The sequence below is a fragment of the Nasonia vitripennis genome (genome assembly GCF_009193385.2).
Source record: "Nasonia vitripennis strain AsymCx chromosome 3 unlocalized genomic scaffold, Nvit_psr_1.1 chr3_random0004, whole genome shotgun sequence".
Lineage (NCBI taxonomy): Eukaryota > Metazoa > Arthropoda > Insecta > Hymenoptera > Pteromalidae > Nasonia > Nasonia vitripennis.
This window is the reverse complement of record NW_022279623.1, coordinates 2,409,444-2,428,010: the sequence shown is the minus strand read 5'-3', so window position 1 is coordinate 2,428,010 and position 18,567 is coordinate 2,409,444. Positions and strand designations below refer to the sequence as shown.

General features: G+C 41.3%; 5 protein-coding genes across 10 annotated transcripts in view; 2 read left to right on the top strand and 3 right to left on the bottom strand.

The window, feature by feature from the left end:
* Positions 1 to 1,179, bottom strand: part of LOC100677815 (acylamino-acid-releasing enzyme) — a 29,135-nt gene extending 27,956 nt beyond the window's left edge. The window contains exon 1 of one of the 5 annotated variants that reach the window (XM_031925739.2): positions 911 to 1,179. The gene's annotated coding sequence lies outside the window, so the exon portion shown is untranslated. The remainder of the gene's footprint in view (positions 1 to 910) is intronic. The other 4 variants (XM_031925740.2, XM_003426360.5, XM_031925737.1 and 1 more) reach the window with 4 other exon arrangements.
* On the top strand, positions 196 to 3,037 carry LOC103316158 (transmembrane protein 17B). Its single transcript, XM_031925743.1, has 4 exons — positions 196 to 454; positions 722 to 825; positions 928 to 1,041; positions 2,707 to 3,037. The coding sequence occupies exons 1-4, from the start codon at positions 367 to 369 to the stop codon at positions 2,947 to 2,949; spliced, it is 549 nt and encodes a 182-aa protein (XP_031781603.1). The 5' UTR covers positions 196 to 366; the 3' UTR covers positions 2,950 to 3,037.
* On the bottom strand, positions 3,024 to 4,349 carry LOC100114943 (glycolipid transfer protein A). Of its 2 annotated transcripts, none has more exons than XM_008208363.3 (5): positions 4,135 to 4,349; positions 3,867 to 3,922; positions 3,677 to 3,798; positions 3,446 to 3,596; positions 3,024 to 3,395 (listed from the first exon to the last, which is right to left on the bottom strand). In XM_008208363.3, exons 1-5 carry the CDS (start codon positions 4,280 to 4,282, stop codon positions 3,198 to 3,200), a joined length of 675 nt encoding a protein of 224 aa, XP_008206585.1. In that variant the 5' UTR covers positions 4,283 to 4,349; the 3' UTR covers positions 3,024 to 3,197. The 2 variants fall into 2 exon arrangements, with proteins under 2 accessions (XP_008206585.1, XP_008206586.1); XM_008208364.3 differs by having other exon boundaries at positions 3,024 to 3,380; positions 4,135 to 4,345.
* Positions 4,350 to 4,735: 386 nt separating this feature from the next.
* LOC100114894 (protein singles bar-like) lies at positions 4,736 to 5,642 on the top strand. The gene is made up of 2 exons (XM_016987815.2): positions 4,736 to 5,102; positions 5,187 to 5,642. Exons 1-2 carry the CDS (start codon positions 4,950 to 4,952, stop codon positions 5,394 to 5,396), a joined length of 363 nt encoding a protein of 120 aa, XP_016843304.1. The 5' UTR covers positions 4,736 to 4,949; the 3' UTR covers positions 5,397 to 5,642.
* Positions 5,643 to 6,240: 598 nt separating this feature from the next.
* LOC100114854 (putative zinc metalloproteinase YIL108W) lies at positions 6,241 to 12,326 on the bottom strand. The gene is made up of 5 exons (XM_001599696.5): positions 12,143 to 12,326; positions 10,584 to 10,985; positions 9,823 to 10,257; positions 8,598 to 9,202; positions 6,241 to 8,525 (listed from the first exon to the last, which is right to left on the bottom strand). Exons 1-5 carry the CDS (start codon positions 12,143 to 12,145, stop codon positions 8,312 to 8,314), a joined length of 1,659 nt encoding a protein of 552 aa, XP_001599746.2. The 5' UTR covers positions 12,146 to 12,326; the 3' UTR covers positions 6,241 to 8,311.
* Positions 12,327 to 18,567: the final 6,241 nt, after the last annotated feature.

Below are 18,567 nucleotides of genomic sequence, written 5' to 3'. Positions count from 1 at the left end.
ACTTTATTTCAATATCTGTTCAAATTAACACAACTATAGGATTTAGACAAAAACGCTCTCCATTACGGTTCCAATTGTAGTAAATAATTTTGAAATTTCTTTGCATATTGAATAAAGTCAAATCATTTAAGAAATGTACAGGAGAGTAATCTTGTACTATAATAATATATCTATTATTTTTACTGAATAGTAATTAGTAGCAGATATAGTATAGCAGGTGTTTGAATCTTGCCCAGATGGCAGTGCATTCTACTCGACGTTCCTTCGCTACCCGGCGACAGTAAAAGTAAACAAACAGTAAAAATATTTCCTACATTATGTTCCAAGATATTTAATGGACTAGTTAAAAATATTTAATTTTAAAATATGTGGAAGTCTTCGGTTATTTCCGCTTCGGATCGCATTTTTCCTGGTTTAGCATGTCACGATAGAAAAAAGGAATTTTACGACGTCGGTGAGTATTTTCGGCGATAAATAATTTGAAACACTCCAAAATAATACTTCTTAAAGCATCGAAACTGTTTCTTTAAACTAATATGTAAAATAAACGTATAAGTAGAATATATTTGGCGCATATAAAATATAGCATAATGGATTTCTTAAAATGTATATGAATTAAATGTTATCTAAAAATAGCCGCTTTATAAAATCGTTCTTTTACTGATAAACGCTTACTTATTTTTATCGGAGTATATGTAAATAGCATATATATTTTCTGCAGGGAATAGGATTAAATCGAGTCTACCTCTCCAGATTGCTCTTTATCTCAACGTTCGTTATTCCCCGATATGGTTACTTGTTCTACTGTACTATTTGGACAAAAAAGTAATTCCGATGTTTTCTACGTTTTACCTATATATTACTTGTACTTCGTTGAAATTCTAAGAATGTATATAACTTTCAAATTTACCTGAAATATTGTTACAGTATTATGATTTATCGGAAGTCTATAAATTCGTCTCTGTAGCAGTAATTTTGGCAGTTACTGGATTGGAGTGTGCAAGACTGTATTTGGGATATCTTGGAAATCTTGGTGAAAAAGTACGTAAAGTAAACACAAAATCAGCAAATATCTTGCGTATACGTCTGCCGGTACACAACTGAAGTTAGTTTTGGTTCGAGGCAAAGCATGAATCAACGGATTTTGTATATGGATATCTAATATCTATAAGGCTGCGTCCACAATTGAGCGTATACGTTAGGGTTTACGTAGAACATAACGTTTTGGGCAGTACTGCCAATCCACTGTAGCAGACTGCAGTTGAAACGAAGGAACACACCTGCTCAAAATTTAACCTATAAAAATGTTTAAATTTGAATTGTATGGTAATAAATTGTAAAATTCTTTTTTCAAATAAAATTATAAAATTTTGTAAGAGAATGTATTATATAATAAATTAGTTTCTGATTAAAAAAAAGGTCTACCACTGTCTCAAAAGACGAAAGGAGAATAAAAACTAACGCACATTTCCAAATGAAAATTTTATTATTATAATTAGTTAAATAGCATAGGCAATGATTGTAGTATTATGTTCTTCATTGTATAAGTTAGCGATTAATAGCTTCAAACTGAAAGACGAATCATACGTATTTTATTTTAAAATAACTTGAAATTTTGCTCATGCTAAAATTTTGCCCAGCATATAGTTTATAATTAATTAAACATAGTTTTAACATTAAATTTGGTTTACAATTTATTGCTTCAATCTTCAGAAAAGCCATTTTGAATTGATGTCTTGAAAATAAGTATCGATGGGCAGTTTTGTTTAATTGTTCTCTATGACTCTTTACTATTTGATATTCTTGATGATAAAAACTTTGGTCTAAGTTATATAAGACATGCTCTAATCTAAACATAATCATACATTGCCTATGCTATTTAACTAATTATAATAATAAAATTTTCATTTGGAAATGTGCGTTATTTTTTATTGTCCTTTCCTTTTTTGAGACAGTGGTAGACCTTTTTTTTAATCAGAAACTAATTTATTATATAATACATTCTCTTACAAAATTTTATAATTTTATTTGAAAAAAGAATTTTACAATTTATTGCCATACAATTCAAATTTAAACATTTTTATAGGTTAAATTTTGAGCCGGTGTGTTCCTTCGTTTCAACTGCAGTTTGCTACAGTGGATTGGCAGTACTGCCCAAAACGTTATGTTCTACGTAAACCCTAACGTATACGCTCAATTCTGGACGCAGCCTTAGCCTAGGACGTATTGTATATAGATACGCGCATGTTAAACTTGTTATCTTCGATTGCATGTAACTTCTAAAATTCTCAAAAGAACAATAATATTTTTTCCATGTTGTCATATATTATTTCTATTAACGGAAATGGCATAGGATATTTTATTTATATAAGTATTCTAGCAAACAATTATTTGAATCTGGCGCATTTTTTGTGCTTAAATTTTTTTATACTAGATGTCACTGTCATATGATGCATTTTCAAAATTGCATTTTACTGAACTTTTCATACAAAATTTGATTTTTAATTTAAATAAGATTTTATATTATTCAGTACGGGAAAGAAGTAATATTTTAAATAATATAAATAAAATAATAAGCTTTATGTAATTACATTAACTAGAGAACGAGAATGAAAGGAAGAAAAATTAGAATTTATTTGAACTATACTATTTTAAATTATTGTGAATAAAGTTGTTAAAGAAAAATGTTAAAATTCAATATTTCAGATACCAGAGTTGGCGAGTTTCTGGCTTATTTCTACTCTTCTTCAGTTTCCGTTAGAAATGTTTTTGGTTTTCGATCGAAACTCAGTACACCAACTAAACGAAAGAATATTTAATGGCTTTGCGTTGGGACTTTTAATAATTGAAATAATAACTGGTACTATCGTACTGAAAACGTCAGCAGATCATCACGCAAAAAGATTTTACATGGCGCAGATGTATGGAATCGATGATACGTTAAAATAAGTATTCTTGTTTTGTATAAGCAAGCCATTTTGTAATTTATTATTTATAAAAAAAAGACTTGAAATACACCTACGTATTCATCAATGTATAGTTTTTTTATTTAATATACATACAAATATGCAAATTAAACTGAAAAAACCTAATTTCTGCTATAATGGCAGCGAAAAGCCCTCTCCTTACTTAATCCTAGATGTATTAATAAATAAATACGTATAGTACCTCAACAATACATAATATTAGGATAAACCTCATGCTTTTTCGTAACTTTCTAAATCATGCTTTTCGTAAAATAATTTAAGAATCGTTATGTTTTCTTGCAATCTTTTCGAAAAGCTATCCATGCTTTTAATTATAATTTCTTGTTTAACGTCATATCCATTGGCAATCGCTTGCAAAACTTTATTCCGAGGAGGTATCATTCGTGACAGTAACTGCAAATATTCGGACTAAGTTTTGCTTGTTATAATATTTGTATGCAATATATTTATACGCTCACGTTGAAAAGTTGCTGTGCCATGTATCCGTGATACGGTTCCAAACTCAATTCATATGATTTGCAAATATTTGCCATGAGATCTTCCGACTTTTTTCCAGAATTGAAATCATAAACGATATACTCGAAGAATAGTTGAATCATGTGCAGTGCCCTAAAATTGCAGAAGAGAATTATATTGTTGTTTCTCGCGCATGTTTATAATACCGTTAAAAAAATATAAAATATAAAAACCTTCTCAACCACAGTATAGCATCAATCACGACTGAGTCTTCTAATTTGTCTTTTTCATCAATTATCATCTTTTGCAATGTCGAATATTTTTTCTTGTTTTGATTGAATTTCTTGCTTAACTTCTGTAATAATTTTTGATAAATAAATTAAGCATCGAAGCATAACAATTAATTGCAACAGGATTTCTCACATCAATATTTCCTTGCATATCGTATTTGACAGGCATAAAGATGTTTCCAAAGTAATCTGTTGTAACCAGAGTACACGAAAGGTTATTATATATTTGTTACAAACGAAAATATCGACATCATTAAATACTTTTTACGTAAGTTACAAAAAAATTTTTCTTAGCTTATGAGTCGTCTAAGAATAATAATTAAATATCTATGAGATTGTTTGATTTTTTAAATTATCATTTGAGGTTAATTGTTGTTTTCTTTATAAAATGTAAGACTTACCAAGAATTCTCACAACGTTTCTTGAAGATGCCAAGAATTCTTCGCTTGAAAGTTCTCCATTGATTGGCTTAGGGAATATTGGTAAATACATAATGTCAGCGATGAAGCTTTGATTTTCAAAGTTTACTTTTTCCCGCAAGATCGACATATTATACTGTTGAACTAATGCGTAAAAACAAGTGCATCAGAAATAAGTATATGTTGTATTATGGACCAAAATATTTATATATATAGCAATCACGCGCTTGATTGATCTTCTTGTTCTTTCTATACGTATCTTTCCAAAATTTATAACGATAAATGCACCCGTTGCAAATAGAAAGCTGTGCATACTTAAAGTTTCATACAAATGGAATCGCAAAATTAATTTTACATGTTATTTAAGTATTAATAAAGATTTAAAAATGTAGTTCAAAACTCGCAAGAAATTCGAGAACAATATTTGGATACGTACAATCGCCGGGCACTTGAAGGGCCATGAATCGCCTAAAATACACTTGCAGCTCTTAGTGTCGCTTGAAAGCGATGCGGGGGGTGCGAAAGACTGAGCGGACCGCCTGGCTTTAAAATATCTGTTTCAGTAGCACGTGAGAATATGAAGAAAGCGTTTCTTCTTACTTAAAATTTTCTTCGCGTATTATTTATATAGTTTCAACTAGTTCTATTAATTATAATTATTATTGCTGGATGTTAATAATGAAGAAAATAAAAATATAATCTAAATAGATATCAAGATTGGCCGCGATAGAAAAAAGTGACGTGCATGCGGAAGATTTATTCAATACAGCTGGACTTTAAATACTTGTTAAAAAAAAATGGTTAAGAAGGGTGGCCCGGTCGTCAAAACAGCAGCTCCAGAACGAACACACGGAGTCGGGGGTATTGGCTGTTGCTGTATTCGTTGCTGCACTTGTGTTCACGTTGAATTTCTCAAAACATTGCCAGGAATGATCAAAGTCTTAGAAGCCGTGAGTCTTACATTTTTGTTTGACATAAAAAAAAATAAAAAAATATTATATGCTCTTGTATTTGTTACATTCTGTAACTTTTAGTTAGTTAATTTCATAATCCAAGGACTGCTAGTCAACTATGGATTAAAATACCATGCACAAATTGGATCTGCATTCGAAGGAGCTTTGACAACTTCAGCGGCTTGTTTTTTGAATTCTGGCGTTTTATTACTCTGCTACATATTTTCCGAAAAGTCCTATAAACTAGTTCAATCTTCCTATTTTGTAAGTATCATGCCTGTTATTAGCTAAACGCAGGCAACAAATACGCGTGCGATATAAGAACGAGTTTTTTAATTAAAATTTTTAATGTACACTTATAGGAGCTTATGTTCAACTCGATTGCCTGCTTTTTCTGCATGAGTTCCGCGTCATGTTTAGGATTTTCAACGAAAATGTTCCTTTGGCCACTTTATGCCATTACGCCTGGCTTTGATGTTTATCCTGCAATGACAGCAGCATATGTAAGTATTTTCTAAATAGAAATCGAAAATTTAATTTTTATTGTAAATCCTAGAAAAAGTTGATTACTGTTGTTTGTTACGTGACATTCTGTCTATATTTTCCAATGAATTTACTTCAAATACTTTTACCGCATTCATTTTTTCTTTTAATTGTAGTATTTGAGTGGATTTGCTGGAATTTTGTACGCAGCGGATACTTACTTTGCCTTTCGTCGCTATAAGGGATATGCGTAAATGCGCAACTATACACATTCTTCATGTCATTGTAAATACGTTTCTCCTATATATATATATATATATATATATATATATATATATATATATATATTTATATATATTATAATTATATACAATAAGCGTTTTCTATAAACTATAAAACAGATTTATCGTTGTATATTTTCATAGTTATACTTACATCGGGTATATTGTATATAAAAACTTTTATAATTATGTGTGATAGAATATAAATCAAAGATGCAGTGATACTAAAGTGTCAAGAGTATGTAAATTATATAAATTATACGGCGATGCACATTACCATTTTTGTTTATTATAATTATTGCCATGTTTGTATTCTTTAAACAAAAAGATGAATAAAATTTGGTTTGTATGTAAATGAAAGGTCAAGCGTATTTAATGAAAAAAATTACTCATTTATTTCTCGCATTTTGGGAACAAATATTCTAGCTAGAAACAACTTGGGTTTTGCTTACTCTTCGATTCTTGTATAGAATTCTTACATCTTTTTACATGCATCTGTAAATTGCCGATTATCATCAGCGTTCATAACTCGTGTTGTATATATTGTCTTTGTATGTGTGATCTTATATATTATTCACCATATAACTTACGTGTGTCACGAGAATAGATTATGAAATAATCATGCGGGTTGTTGGTATACAAGTGTGAATCACCTTGCCTTCATTGGCTCATAAGTCATACATGTATCGTAATTAACTTATGCAATCACCGCATCTTCCGATTCAATCGCTTAGGCTGTCTCAGTAATTTTTCAATCACAGTTTCTACAAACTACCTGCGTTTTATCATTCCTGTATGGGCGATACTGAACTGGACGCTCATCGCTTTGTATAATATATTTTTGGTTCAGCGTCGGTTATGTTTGTGCATAATACGTGTACATTTATGGATAAATTGCGTTTTGCCATTGGTTGGGCAGCAATCAGCGAATTCATTCTTGTGTGTATGTGTGTCTTATTGAACAAGTGTTTGGTAAATAATGCTTTTTGTTTAGAGCGGGGGAAGCATGTTTGGCGTTCGATGCGGTGAAGGTGCGCGGTTATCGACGGACAATATTGGAGATTGATTTTTTTATTTTGATTTTTGGAGTATAAGTGGAGGGAAATAACGAACACAACCTTCGAGGAGGCTCGTATGACTAGAGTCGGTGCAACAAATAAACCATCCATTATTTAATTAAAGCACGTACAAAAATATACTTTTAAATATCCAAAATAATCTGATTTTAACACACGAAATTTTGTTCAAATGATACATGAATAATGTATAGTAATACAGTAGATCAAGCGTAATAGCAAGTTTAAAAAGTCCACACAACGAACATAAAATTATTTGATTTCGCTCATCTTTGCGGTACATTTTGAATTCTCGAGCAGCACATTATTGCACGTATATGTGTGTGTGTGTGGCCTCCTCGATGTACTTTTAACCCACAGGAACTTCTACCACGTAAATCTGAACTAATAATGTATGAGTTCATCACAATAATTGTTTTGTCATCAGATATAACCTTATAATATATATGTAAAAGGGCGGAAAGCGCGTTTATAAATAATAGAACCCAAAAAATCGATTCTCGCTCTTGTACTTTGAAGAATATCGGTGTGTATCGATCATAACTATTATACGTCTATGTTTTCCATGCAGGAATAATTTCTTCTTCTTACATAGAAAAGTATCTAAAGGCAACTCTTTATACTCTCTTCGACAAATCAAAGGCCATATTCACCTCGTTACAAGGAAAATCGTCAATTATAAAAATCAATATACTTTCTATATATTAATTTACGGTGTAATAATGATTAGCGAGTTGAAGTACGCAATCGATTTTTCAAGATCGTGAAATGTTTTGCTCAAAGCACTTTGGTAATAAGGAGCGCATGATATATTGTATATTATAAGTACATACGCCGCGAAAACGAGTAGCAAAATGCAGGAGCAGCTGCCGCGATGAGATCGGGTCGTACAAGAATATGCCACGGAATGACTATCAGCTCATAATAATACTGTCTTTCAACTGAAGACACTCTTTACTCGACCAATAATTAAAATCCTCGGTGTTTTCCAACGGTCATTCGGCTGCGACACCTACATTTTGCTACGTATTTTCTTTCTCGAATGCATTAATAAATAAAGGGACCGCTCGTATCGATAATATTTATGGTATAGTACAGACGCGTTCTGCCGATCGATCAATAGTATTAATAATACCGAAATTCCCAGTTGTAAAATTGGGCGTGCGATGCAGTGTATCAAATGATAATTGTGTTCTCCTCCTTATAATCCTTTGATCGATCGGCCAAATCGCTCTATACCGGGATACGCAGCTAGAAGGATTATGAATCGGATAAGAGATAAGGAGCGGTCCCAGATCACAGGAGTAGCAGATCTCAAGCGATGATCGCGATGATGAGATTAATGTCTGCTCGATGATGTCGGCTCCTAGAACGCCGTGGGCAGGGGATGCTTGAGAATGCTGCCGATCGAGTCCTCGGCTACGAGGGTCAGCGCAGCGATGCAGTGGGGCGGTGGCGCCGGGACCATCGACTCCAGGGTCAGGTGATTCCCGGGAAACTGCCGCGACGCCACGACCATCCCACCGGACGACTCGCGCAGCTCGATCACCCGCACGCCGTGTCGGGATCTCACCACGTTCCTGAAAGCACGCGATCGTTCATGTCCCCGTCATGCGCAACACTGGTTCGATACGAGTTGGAAAAATACCGACCTCTTGCCGTCGTACTTGAGGTCGTTGACGTTCTGGCACCTGCCGTTGTCGTTATCCGAGTTGAACCAGCGGTGGTAAGCCAGCAGGGCTGCGCACGAGCTGCCCCAGAAGGTCCTGTCGGTCTGCGAGGGTATGTCGCTGCTGCTGCTGCTGCTGGACAGGCTCTTGGCGAACGACCTGTTCAGCTCGGGACTCGCGGGTGCCGACAGTCGACCGGGTTGCGTCCGCCCGAAGCTCATACTGCTGGGCCTGAGGGTCTCGGAGAGCAGCCGCCCACGTCGCGGACTGGCGGCCGGTGGCTGCTGGACCGTCACCGTCACGCTCAAAGGTCTGCTCAGGGCGATGGTCGTGTGCTGGGGCTCACGGCGCACCGGGTTGCGGTTCGTGTCGATGCCGGCCGCTCCGACGAAAACCCGGTCGACGTAGTCGAAGCCGCGACCCATTATGCCGTCGCGCGTGTGACCCAGATCGAAGGTATGGCCGAGCTCGTGGAGAACCGAGCCGAGGGTCGTGGCCAGGCAGCCGCCGTGTGTGCCTCGGTAGTTGCTGTCGTCCATCAGTTGCTCCGTGTCGATGAGCGTCGCGTCCAGGAATCGGGGAAGGACCTGCGTTAGAAATCGATCTGTTTGGTACTGCAGCGCTAAGAGATTATATTCAAAATAGGTTTTATAATCTACAAAGAAAAAATCGGAAAATTCGAGTTTCATGATCGACGAGGTATTATTTTTAGCCTCGCGTATGCGGTGCCAGCTGAGTGAGTGCTCTCCAAGTGTAAAGTCTTGTAAATCAATATCTTTTTACTATGCTTCGGTACAATACGAGCGAATATCTGGAGCATCAATTGTTGGAAGAGATATTCTTATGCTGAAGTGTGTGTATAGCCATCGGATATATATGTGGCAGTAAGTGTTAGAGGATTAATACCTTGCTATTGAGACTTGGGTAACTCTGATATTCTATTAAAACGAACGTGATTTCACAAATTTATTATACAACGTCAAAAGTTTATGTTTACACTCCCTAATCTCATATAATTCGTATTCTCGTATAACATGCTGAGAAAGTTAATTGGAGTAGAGCGTACACATAACCACCGCAATAGTGCAATCAGCACCGACGTGTCAACAGGAGCTATTGAATCACCGCTAACATAATAACTCCGAGCTTTTCCAGATATATAATACGCGTGGCAAACAAGGAAAGAGGAACACCATAACACACATACCTGTGGCATACAAGTGGGCCACGTGTGGAGGCAGGCCGATCCGAAAAGTGCGAGTCCGCCGCCACCGAGAGCCGCGTGTCCTTGAGTTCTGGCGAGAGTGTCCTCGTGGGTCCTGGGATTGGGTGCACCTCTGTATCGCGTGCAGGAGAGGAATGCCAGGTACTTGCGGTCCTTGGAGGCCAACGGCCCAGACATCAGTTCGCGACCTATGAGCTCCCAGAGTTCGCGCTGCGACATCGCTCGAGCTCGGTCCACGTGGAGCACGCTGTGCATCACGAGACACTCCGGACCGTCCAGGTCGCGCTCCAGCTGGAAAGTCTTGCGGCCGTGGCCAGCCTCGCGGAGCTTCTCCGCTGTCAGGGTCTGGAGGAGCCGCGCGCCGAGACCGATGCGCGTCGCTGCGCTTTCTGGTGAGCGGTTCTCCCCTCGTGGACCCTTTTTTTTATCGGGAGAATTAATTTATTGCTGTATGGTGGTTTTATCGAAAATTGTAAACGTATCAGTTCGGTGATTTTCTATACCGCACGCGACGATCCTCGAGAAAAATGACGTTAAAATATTTATGGATTGGACTTTTGCCGCATTAGCGTGAAGTCGCGTCACGTGCCGATAAAGCTTATAACAGTCATCGAAGTACATGCAGCTGCGTTCCACGACAAACCGAAAAAAGTGTCATAGTGCAGAGCTTGCAAATCGATACGCGAGCTTTTGCCCATCGAACAAAGCCGTAGCGAGCAGAAACGCCGCATGTAATATTATACCTGAAAGTATCCATCGTGACCAGCGCAGATGACGTAGACGGGCGTGACTCTGAGCCGGGTGAATCTGGGCTCGTAGACGAGGCTGAACTTGCGCTTGAAGCCGCCGGCCTCGAGCTCGAGTCTGTTGGTACCGCGCTGAAGCTCGACCAGCAGCCGGAAGTCACCGTTGACCACCGGCCACTCGGCGACCTGACTCTTGTGACCACCTCGAACTCGGATGTAGGTACAGGCCAGCGGTGCTCGGCCACGCACTAGGGCCAAGCTGTAGCTCAGCGTCTCACCCTCTAGAAGGTTCCCCACGAAGATGCCGTCTTGCTGATTGTTGTTCGTCGTGGAGAGGAAGGAGTTGCTGCGCTGGTTGCGCAGGTGCAAGTTGCCCGTGTGGGACGTGTCGGCCAGTACCTGCGAATGGAACGTTTTCAAACGATGCTCGTTGTTTTTTTTATTGATTTTGCGGGCTTTTGATGGATGTTTCATGAGGCAATATTATTTGGGGAACTACAATTCTTTAAAAACGTTTCTTCCAAATTTTCTTACAGTACTACAGATTAATAATATGGTATAAGCCTCGATGGTGAGATAATTTTTTGCCAAGGCTGCAATTTTAAAAATAGCAAAGGTTTATAAAAATATGACGTTATCGCGGAGCGTTTGAAATATCCCTACTTTTCTACAAAAAAGCTACTATAAATTGAAATTATTTATAACTATATCCGCATTGAATTCTGTTTAATTGAAATTGATTTCATTATTCGACTTAGTTTGAGCATACTGCAATATAATATACAATGCAAAATCGATTTGTATATAAATTCTATTGGGTTGTGCTCTAAGTGGTTATTACATGCCGTATAATTTTATAAATTACAAATAAAAAGCTGGCTAACACTCCGTTTTCCTGCAATTGTTTCATAAAACGCGTTGTAAAATTCAAAACGCTTGCAACGACGTGAAAGCTCATGCGGCCTCTCCAAACGCAGAAACGCTTCTAAAAGTCTGAAAGAAAAATTTGAAAACAAAATCTCTCTTATCATCCAAAGAAAAGGCGAAACGGCTAGCCGGTAGGTGCTGCAATCTGGTGGTGCCCGCGTAGACTCGTCAATTAACATTCGCCTCCACCCGTCCGTCCTAGCGGTACATATTCCGTAAAAATACATCGAGTCGCAGCAGCGTTCTACCGAAAAACTCATTCCCTCGATCAGCTACGACAAACTCACGTCCGAATCAACATCAGTCATCCTTCGTTTCATTCACAAAGCAGGCGCTACGCATCAAACGAGATCCAGAACTCCCTCTCTGCCGCTCATGCTTCGACCAAAAATCAATAAGCATAGCAGCGAGAAAAACAGTAGCAAACGCCGTTAACTCGAGCAAATCAATTAGGAGTAACGAGAGCAACGAAAATAAGCATCGCCGACAGACACGCGACCTTCACGCAAGCGCGCGTGCATCCTTGAACTCACGCGTCGTAGAGCTTGCCTATGTGCGAGTAAGCGAGTATCGAAGCGAAAAAAATCAGGCAGAGACACACGCACACACACAGAGAGAAAGAGACTCACCATCGCGATGGTGCAGTGCGTGCGCAAGAGGAGGAGATATGCAGGTGCTGCAGCAGCCGCTGATATGAAAAGCAGTAGCTGCGACACCTCGACTCTACTGCTGCTCTGCTGCTGCTGCTGAGCTGAAGCGCGGCCAGCCGGCTCCTAACATGCGGCGGACTGCGCCGCTGCTGTGGGCTGCGGGTGGCGAGGCGCTCGACAGCCGAGAGCTAGAGAAGGAGGAGAGGAAAACGCTGTACTACCGACGCGCCAGCGGTCGACGACGGTACTACCAATGCGCTGGATCTCGGATTCTCTCTGCCAAGGCTGCTTTTTCGTTTTTATAGCCAAATTTTGACGTTTTATCTCGATGACGATTTGGTTTTTCTTGTAGTTCTGCTGGAGGTAAAAAGTCTGATTCGTCGTCGGTGAAAAGGAGAACGCTGCGTTGATTGCGGCAATTCTTTTTTCAAGGCGAGCTTTCGAGATCTCGGGAAAAAGCTCGGGTGATTTTGTTTAGCACTGAAATTGCGGAGGCAAATTATAAGTATAGAGCTGGAACGAGCGTGTGATTTATGGAGCGGGTCGAAATCGCGCTAACTAGAAGCAGCATTTCCAACTGAAATAATTGTGAAATTATAAATTCAACTCTGGACGATTGTCAGGGTTGTGTATAATTCGCAGTAGAGCCAGGAGGCTTTCGTCAGGCGCCAAGCATCGGCAAACACGATTGCAAGAACTATTTAAATACGCGTTGTTTGATCGATAACTTATCCAGCAATTCGAAAAGTCCCAACCCTTCGGCCAGAAATCGAAACCAAACGTATACCTATACCGCATCAAGCTCAAAACGAAAGTTCATCGCGCAACTCCAACAGTTTTGAAAAAAAAGCTCTCCAGTCGAACCGAGAGAAGAACTCCGCGCGACACTGTAAGCCGGTCGTTTTCACTTGGAAAAGAAAAGCCAGGACATAAATCATTCGCTGCATCGCGGCAATTTCCAGCGTAACGCTCCTCTTCCTTCCATGTGTGTGTGTGTGTGTATGTGTGTGTGTGTGTGTGTGGGCTCTCGTGCTTTCCACTGCTGTATTATACTGGCGCATGATGCTGTCTGGCGAGCTTTCTCTCTGCTCGTGCTATATACGTTCGTCTCTCCATCCCCGCGGCCGCCGTGTTGACTTCGCGCCACCCTGGCGCCCAGCGCCAAACTTGATCGTTCGGGACTTATACACCAGCAGGCTTTTACACGAGTAGGGGGTGTTTCACCGGGAATTTTATGACAGCGGTCGCGAGCTAATTGAGCCGCGACGCGCGACGATTCGTACATTTTAGGGTGGGTAATTCGGGAGAGCGGGGAAATACTCGGGACTGTGACACGTTTGCGTGCGTCGAGTAGCGCGATGAGCGATGAGCTGTAATTGGGCGCAACGAAGCTTCCGCGGTGTGGATAACGAGGATGCAATTATGGTATGTCGATAACTCTTTTATTTACATAGATGAGTATAATCGAGCTTTTATATAAGAATTTTTTTTTAATTTTATAACAGCATGAATTTCGTGGCTGGATATCTTAATAAAGTTAGAAAGCTTACAAGGAGCTCAGCGAAATGTCACCCTGTCTTGACAAGCCGATCTAATAATATTGACGGAGCTTGGCTAATTAGGTAACGCTCTCGAGCGAAGTGTATGAAGTAAGCGTTTCGTCAGCTGTCGATGAGACCTTGGCTCGGTCTGGACGATCGATTTTCCGCCGGAATTCGCGGTAACTCGTTAACTTCATTCGTCGGTTTTACTGCACCTCCACGCCGATATTGCCTCTAATTTTGCGAATCTTCAAACAACAACATAGTCGAGCCGATTTTTATAAACAAAGCTAAGAGAAAAGTCGCCTGACGATGTAAAATAATTCATCGAGTTCATCCACCTCAGCGCTCGAGAGCGTAACTTTATTGCCGCTGCCGTTTTCCCGCAGCGCTGCAGTCCCGCGAGAGAAGGAGTAAGAAAAAGTGCATAAACAAAATAGTTTATAGGTATACTGCGAATATCCCCCCCTCTCTCTCTCTCTCTCGGCTTCAATTTCTCCGTTCGATAAAAAACAAAAGCATAAGCCGAGGAGAAACACAGTAAATTACAAAGACAGTGCGCATGCTAAAGGAGAAAAGGAAGCCCGGCTCGAACGCGGGCAAATAAGAGAGAGATATACGTATACAGAGCAGGGCTTGCGGGGGCGAGCGAGCGAGAGAGAGAGAGAGAGAGAGAGAGAGAGAGAGAGAGAGAGAGAGAGAGAGAGAGAGAATGGCACTGCGGTAAAACGCCGCGGCTATAGGTATATTAGAGACTCGACGTGACGACGCGGGACTACGGCAGCGTATCGGCCGTTGAACCTAGCGCTCTTCTCACTTGCTTCTGCCGCTGGGAGAGAGGCAAACGCACGACTTCCCTTCTCCCGTAAAAATTTCCATGGGCTTTCATTGGCGGATAATCTTTGCGCGAAGGGAAAATCGTGCCAGTGGGTCAGCGGCGTGCAGTTCTCTCTCTCTCTCTCTCTCTCTCTCTCTCTCTCTCTCTCTCTCTCTCTCTCTCTCTCTCTCTCTCTCTCTCTCTCTCTCTCTCTGTATACACACGGACGAGTAAATAGGTGCACTTTTCTCTCGCGCGTGCACTTTCCTACGCTGCTGCAGGGAAACTGTTTCTCCGCGCCGAACCCGTCAATCTTTCACGCGAGTTTCAAGAGCAACTGTTTGTTTGTTTTTTACACCCGGCGTTGTTCTACACGTACAGCTGCTCCGCGGGAAAAATCGAAATTTCGCGCGCGAGAATGTCGCTATTCGACTATATCGCGTCGGTTTTGTGTATTTTCTTTTGATTCTAGGTTTGATTAGGGCTTTCCTATTGGTAAATCGCAGTACACGTTTTCATTACGTCGCTGACGTTTGCTAATGGCCAGTCGCGTTTGCCGAGTATCGAGCAAACGAAAATTTATACATGTACGAGCTACTTGTTTATATATACATACGAATCTCAGAATTTCAAATAGAACACGCTTCGGCCTGTTCGTGACTTGTTTTTCTTTCCGAGTTGACGAAAAAATTCCGAGTGCTCTCGCAGTAGTAGGACTATTGTTGAGGTCAGACGTTCGTACGCGCTCAAGTTTTTTTTTCTGAGAAACTTCACATTAGCGAGGGTAACTGGGATTTGTTTTGCGTTAATCGTGACGCAATAACGCGATAAAAAATACTTTCCTCGTACGTTAGCATTTTCCGTGACGATTAATCTTTTATTTTCCACGCGTAGTTGCTACGCAACTCGACGATAACATTTCCTCTGTAAAAATCCCCCGAACATGGAACTTTACACCGAAGCGCAGGATTCGGCACTCATTCATATAGCTACTTCAAAGGAGAAAAAATCTGCATAAATATAGCTGCAACTACGTATGCATTAATGAACAAACTGTTCCGCGAGCTTCTCCTGCGCGCACAATATAACAAAAAGAGTGCCAAGGTCGAGAAAGACGAATAACACATGAGTGCATTATGACGTCCATGCGATCCGGCACCAGCGCGAGTTGCGTGCCATCGTGCTCTATTCACCGGGAGACGACGACTTGAAGCTAATCAGCTGATCGGCCGTGTTGTTCGCAAGTTGCCGCTGCACCATTTTCGGCTATAGGCCGACAATTGCTTTCGGGCATTTTCCGGAGCTCTTGCGCCAGATTCCATCGATCGGATAAGGGAGAGGATTTATCGCTGCTCTGCGTGTTTGTTTGCATGTGGAGGAAAGTTACGAAGATGTGTTATCGATCGAGTTTCTACGTGTGCAATTATCAGAGCTGAAAATTAAAAAATTCGCCTGAATTATTCGTGAGAAGGAAGTAGGTCCTTCTCTCCCAACCCAAGTTTTTGAAACGAAGTAAGTTGGCGAGCATGCGATGTCGAAAGAACTTCTCCCTGTATTGCGGCTATATGCAATAACCTAAAAAATTCAGAGCATCCACAGGAAATCCATATTCGTGTGCATCTAAATTTCGTTGAATACTATCATGAATAACGTCGTAGCTCGTCTTCGTGCGGGATTTCGAAAGTCTCGCAAATCCACGCAAAGAACCAGGGTAAAAAGTATAAGTAAGCCCGAGCGAGCTGCAAAAGGTCGTCTAATTTCTCCGGCTGACACTGTTTATCATCCCGAGTCTATCGGAAGAGCGACTTTCCTGTTCGCGCGCCTGCTCTCTCTCTCTCTCTCTCTCCACTGGGATTGGTAGGGGTGCATTTAGCAGCAGCGCCGCGACATCAAATCCCAATCCGCAATATCAATCAGTCTGATGTATGTGCGCTGCTCCTCCGCATGCGTATTATCGCGAAACCATCTGCATTATCTCGCGGCGCGTACTACTTTCCGCGTCCACGCGTGCGCGCATCTCTCACGTAGATAGTATGTACGCAAATCGAAAACTTCCCCCGCTATCTGCGCGGCTCATCGCGGCGATTTTTCCCCTGGAAGAAGAAAGTGCCGTCAGAAAAGGCGCTCCCATATATACAAAGCGACGAGGCGAGAGGAGGAGAGAGAGAGAGAGAGAGAGAGAGAGAGAGAGAGAAAAGGAAAAAAATGAGTTGCCGCGCCGCAATGAGTGTAGCGCGAGAGCTATCTCTTCTCTCTCGGCTCGGGGTTAGCGGCCGTGAAAGTAACTTCCTGCAAGTGGGTCGGGCATTTTTCAAAATCGAAGCGACGATTGCGTGCGCCCACAATCGACCTACATCCGCGAGGTCGAGGCCCTCGTCGGATGCACTGCTGCTGCTGTACTGCTGTTGCGCAGCGGCGGCTTTTCAGACGATCTCGCCGTGCCTGGACGCAAATGCTGCAGATCCTCCTCCGCGAGATGAGTAGGATTTCTTATTTTCACCTTATAAATTAACTTATCGAGCACATCGATTTATGGCTGTACGCGCAAAGTTAGACCGGCCTAAACTCGAGCTCGAGCGAATATAGGCCAACGATTGCCGCTCGCGACCACACATCCGAGCCAGTGTGTAAAAGTGCCATAAGAACATTGGTGTATAAGGATATCATGTCTCTTTCTCTTCGCGCATTACCGTTTCGGGGCGAAAGAGAGTCGAAGGAAAGTGCAATTCTTCTAAACGCGCCGAGAGCGAACTCTCTCTCGCTCGGACACGACGCATCTGCTCTCGCTGCGCGCTGCAGCTTTTCCTTTATGTCGGGCGCGCACGCGCTCGCTGTTTCTCTTTTTTCGACTTTTTATACGCACGCGCTTATACGAGCGGCTCAATCTCTCGTCTCGGGAGTCGATGAATTATTTTTGATACTCGCCTATCACACGATGATTCTGAACAGCAAACGAAGGAAAACGTCGCGTGAGAGTTGCAAAGGAGAAAAATGCAACTTTCCTTCGAGAAACAATCGAGCGGAGTTCAGTGACACCGCGGCGCGCTCCAATTACAGCGCGGCACTTTCCTAAGATAGCCAGAAAAAAGCGCAAGTAGGCGAGTGTTCGTCGTACGAGAGAGCGAGAGAGAGAGAGAGAGAGAGAGAGAGAGAGAGAGAGAGAGAGAGAAAAGGGGCGAGGATAAACTGCGCTCCGGGATCGTGTATAACTTACATACGCGTCGCGTATTTTATGCTGTAGAACGACATTTTTAATGCGTCGAATAAATCGAGGACACTCCGTTTCTTCTGCAACGCGCCGGAGATTCGCTCAATCCTCAATTCGAGGATTTTCGCGTACAAAAGCTCTTTACACAAAGTACACATTTACCAAAGAGCGTTCAGCTCTATATATTTTTCTTTTGTACGTTATTGGCCCGTGGGCATGTGCAAGCGAGAGATGAAGATTAAATCCTCTCGGTTCGTTTGGCGACTGGTACAGATTGCATCGACGAGGGAGAATAAGCGCGCGAAGTTCAAGAGCAGTGGATTCTCGGCGCGCAAGTCCGAGAGCAGATCCTTCCGCGTGCGACGTGGAAACGAGGTCAGGCTTTTATTCCGATGCTCATCGAGGGAAAAAAAATAGACGATATACATCAAGCCGAGCGCCCGCGCAGGAGACCCGAACTTGCAGCACTTCTTTCTGCGGAGATACGAATGTCTCTCTCCGAGAGAGCTTCTATCTGGACTATAGACTCTTGTTTGCGGCTCTTCGAATCGAGCGCGCGCTGATATCGACAGTCGCGTGTAAAGCGATAATGATTCCGTTGAGCCCGCAACTGATAATCCACTTTAGGGTCGCCGCCGGCGGCGATTCGCGGAGAAGAGAAGCCTTTGTTGTCTCTTGGTCAGCGAACCGGAAGACCTCGTTACCAACGTCCAGAAGTTCTGGATTAAAGTGGAGGAGACTAATGATGTTGTAGTGTAGGAAATAGTTTTTAATGGGGTTTTGTTTTTGTGAAAAAAAAACACTTGGAGTCTTGAAAGTCAGAAAGAGCTAAGTTGTT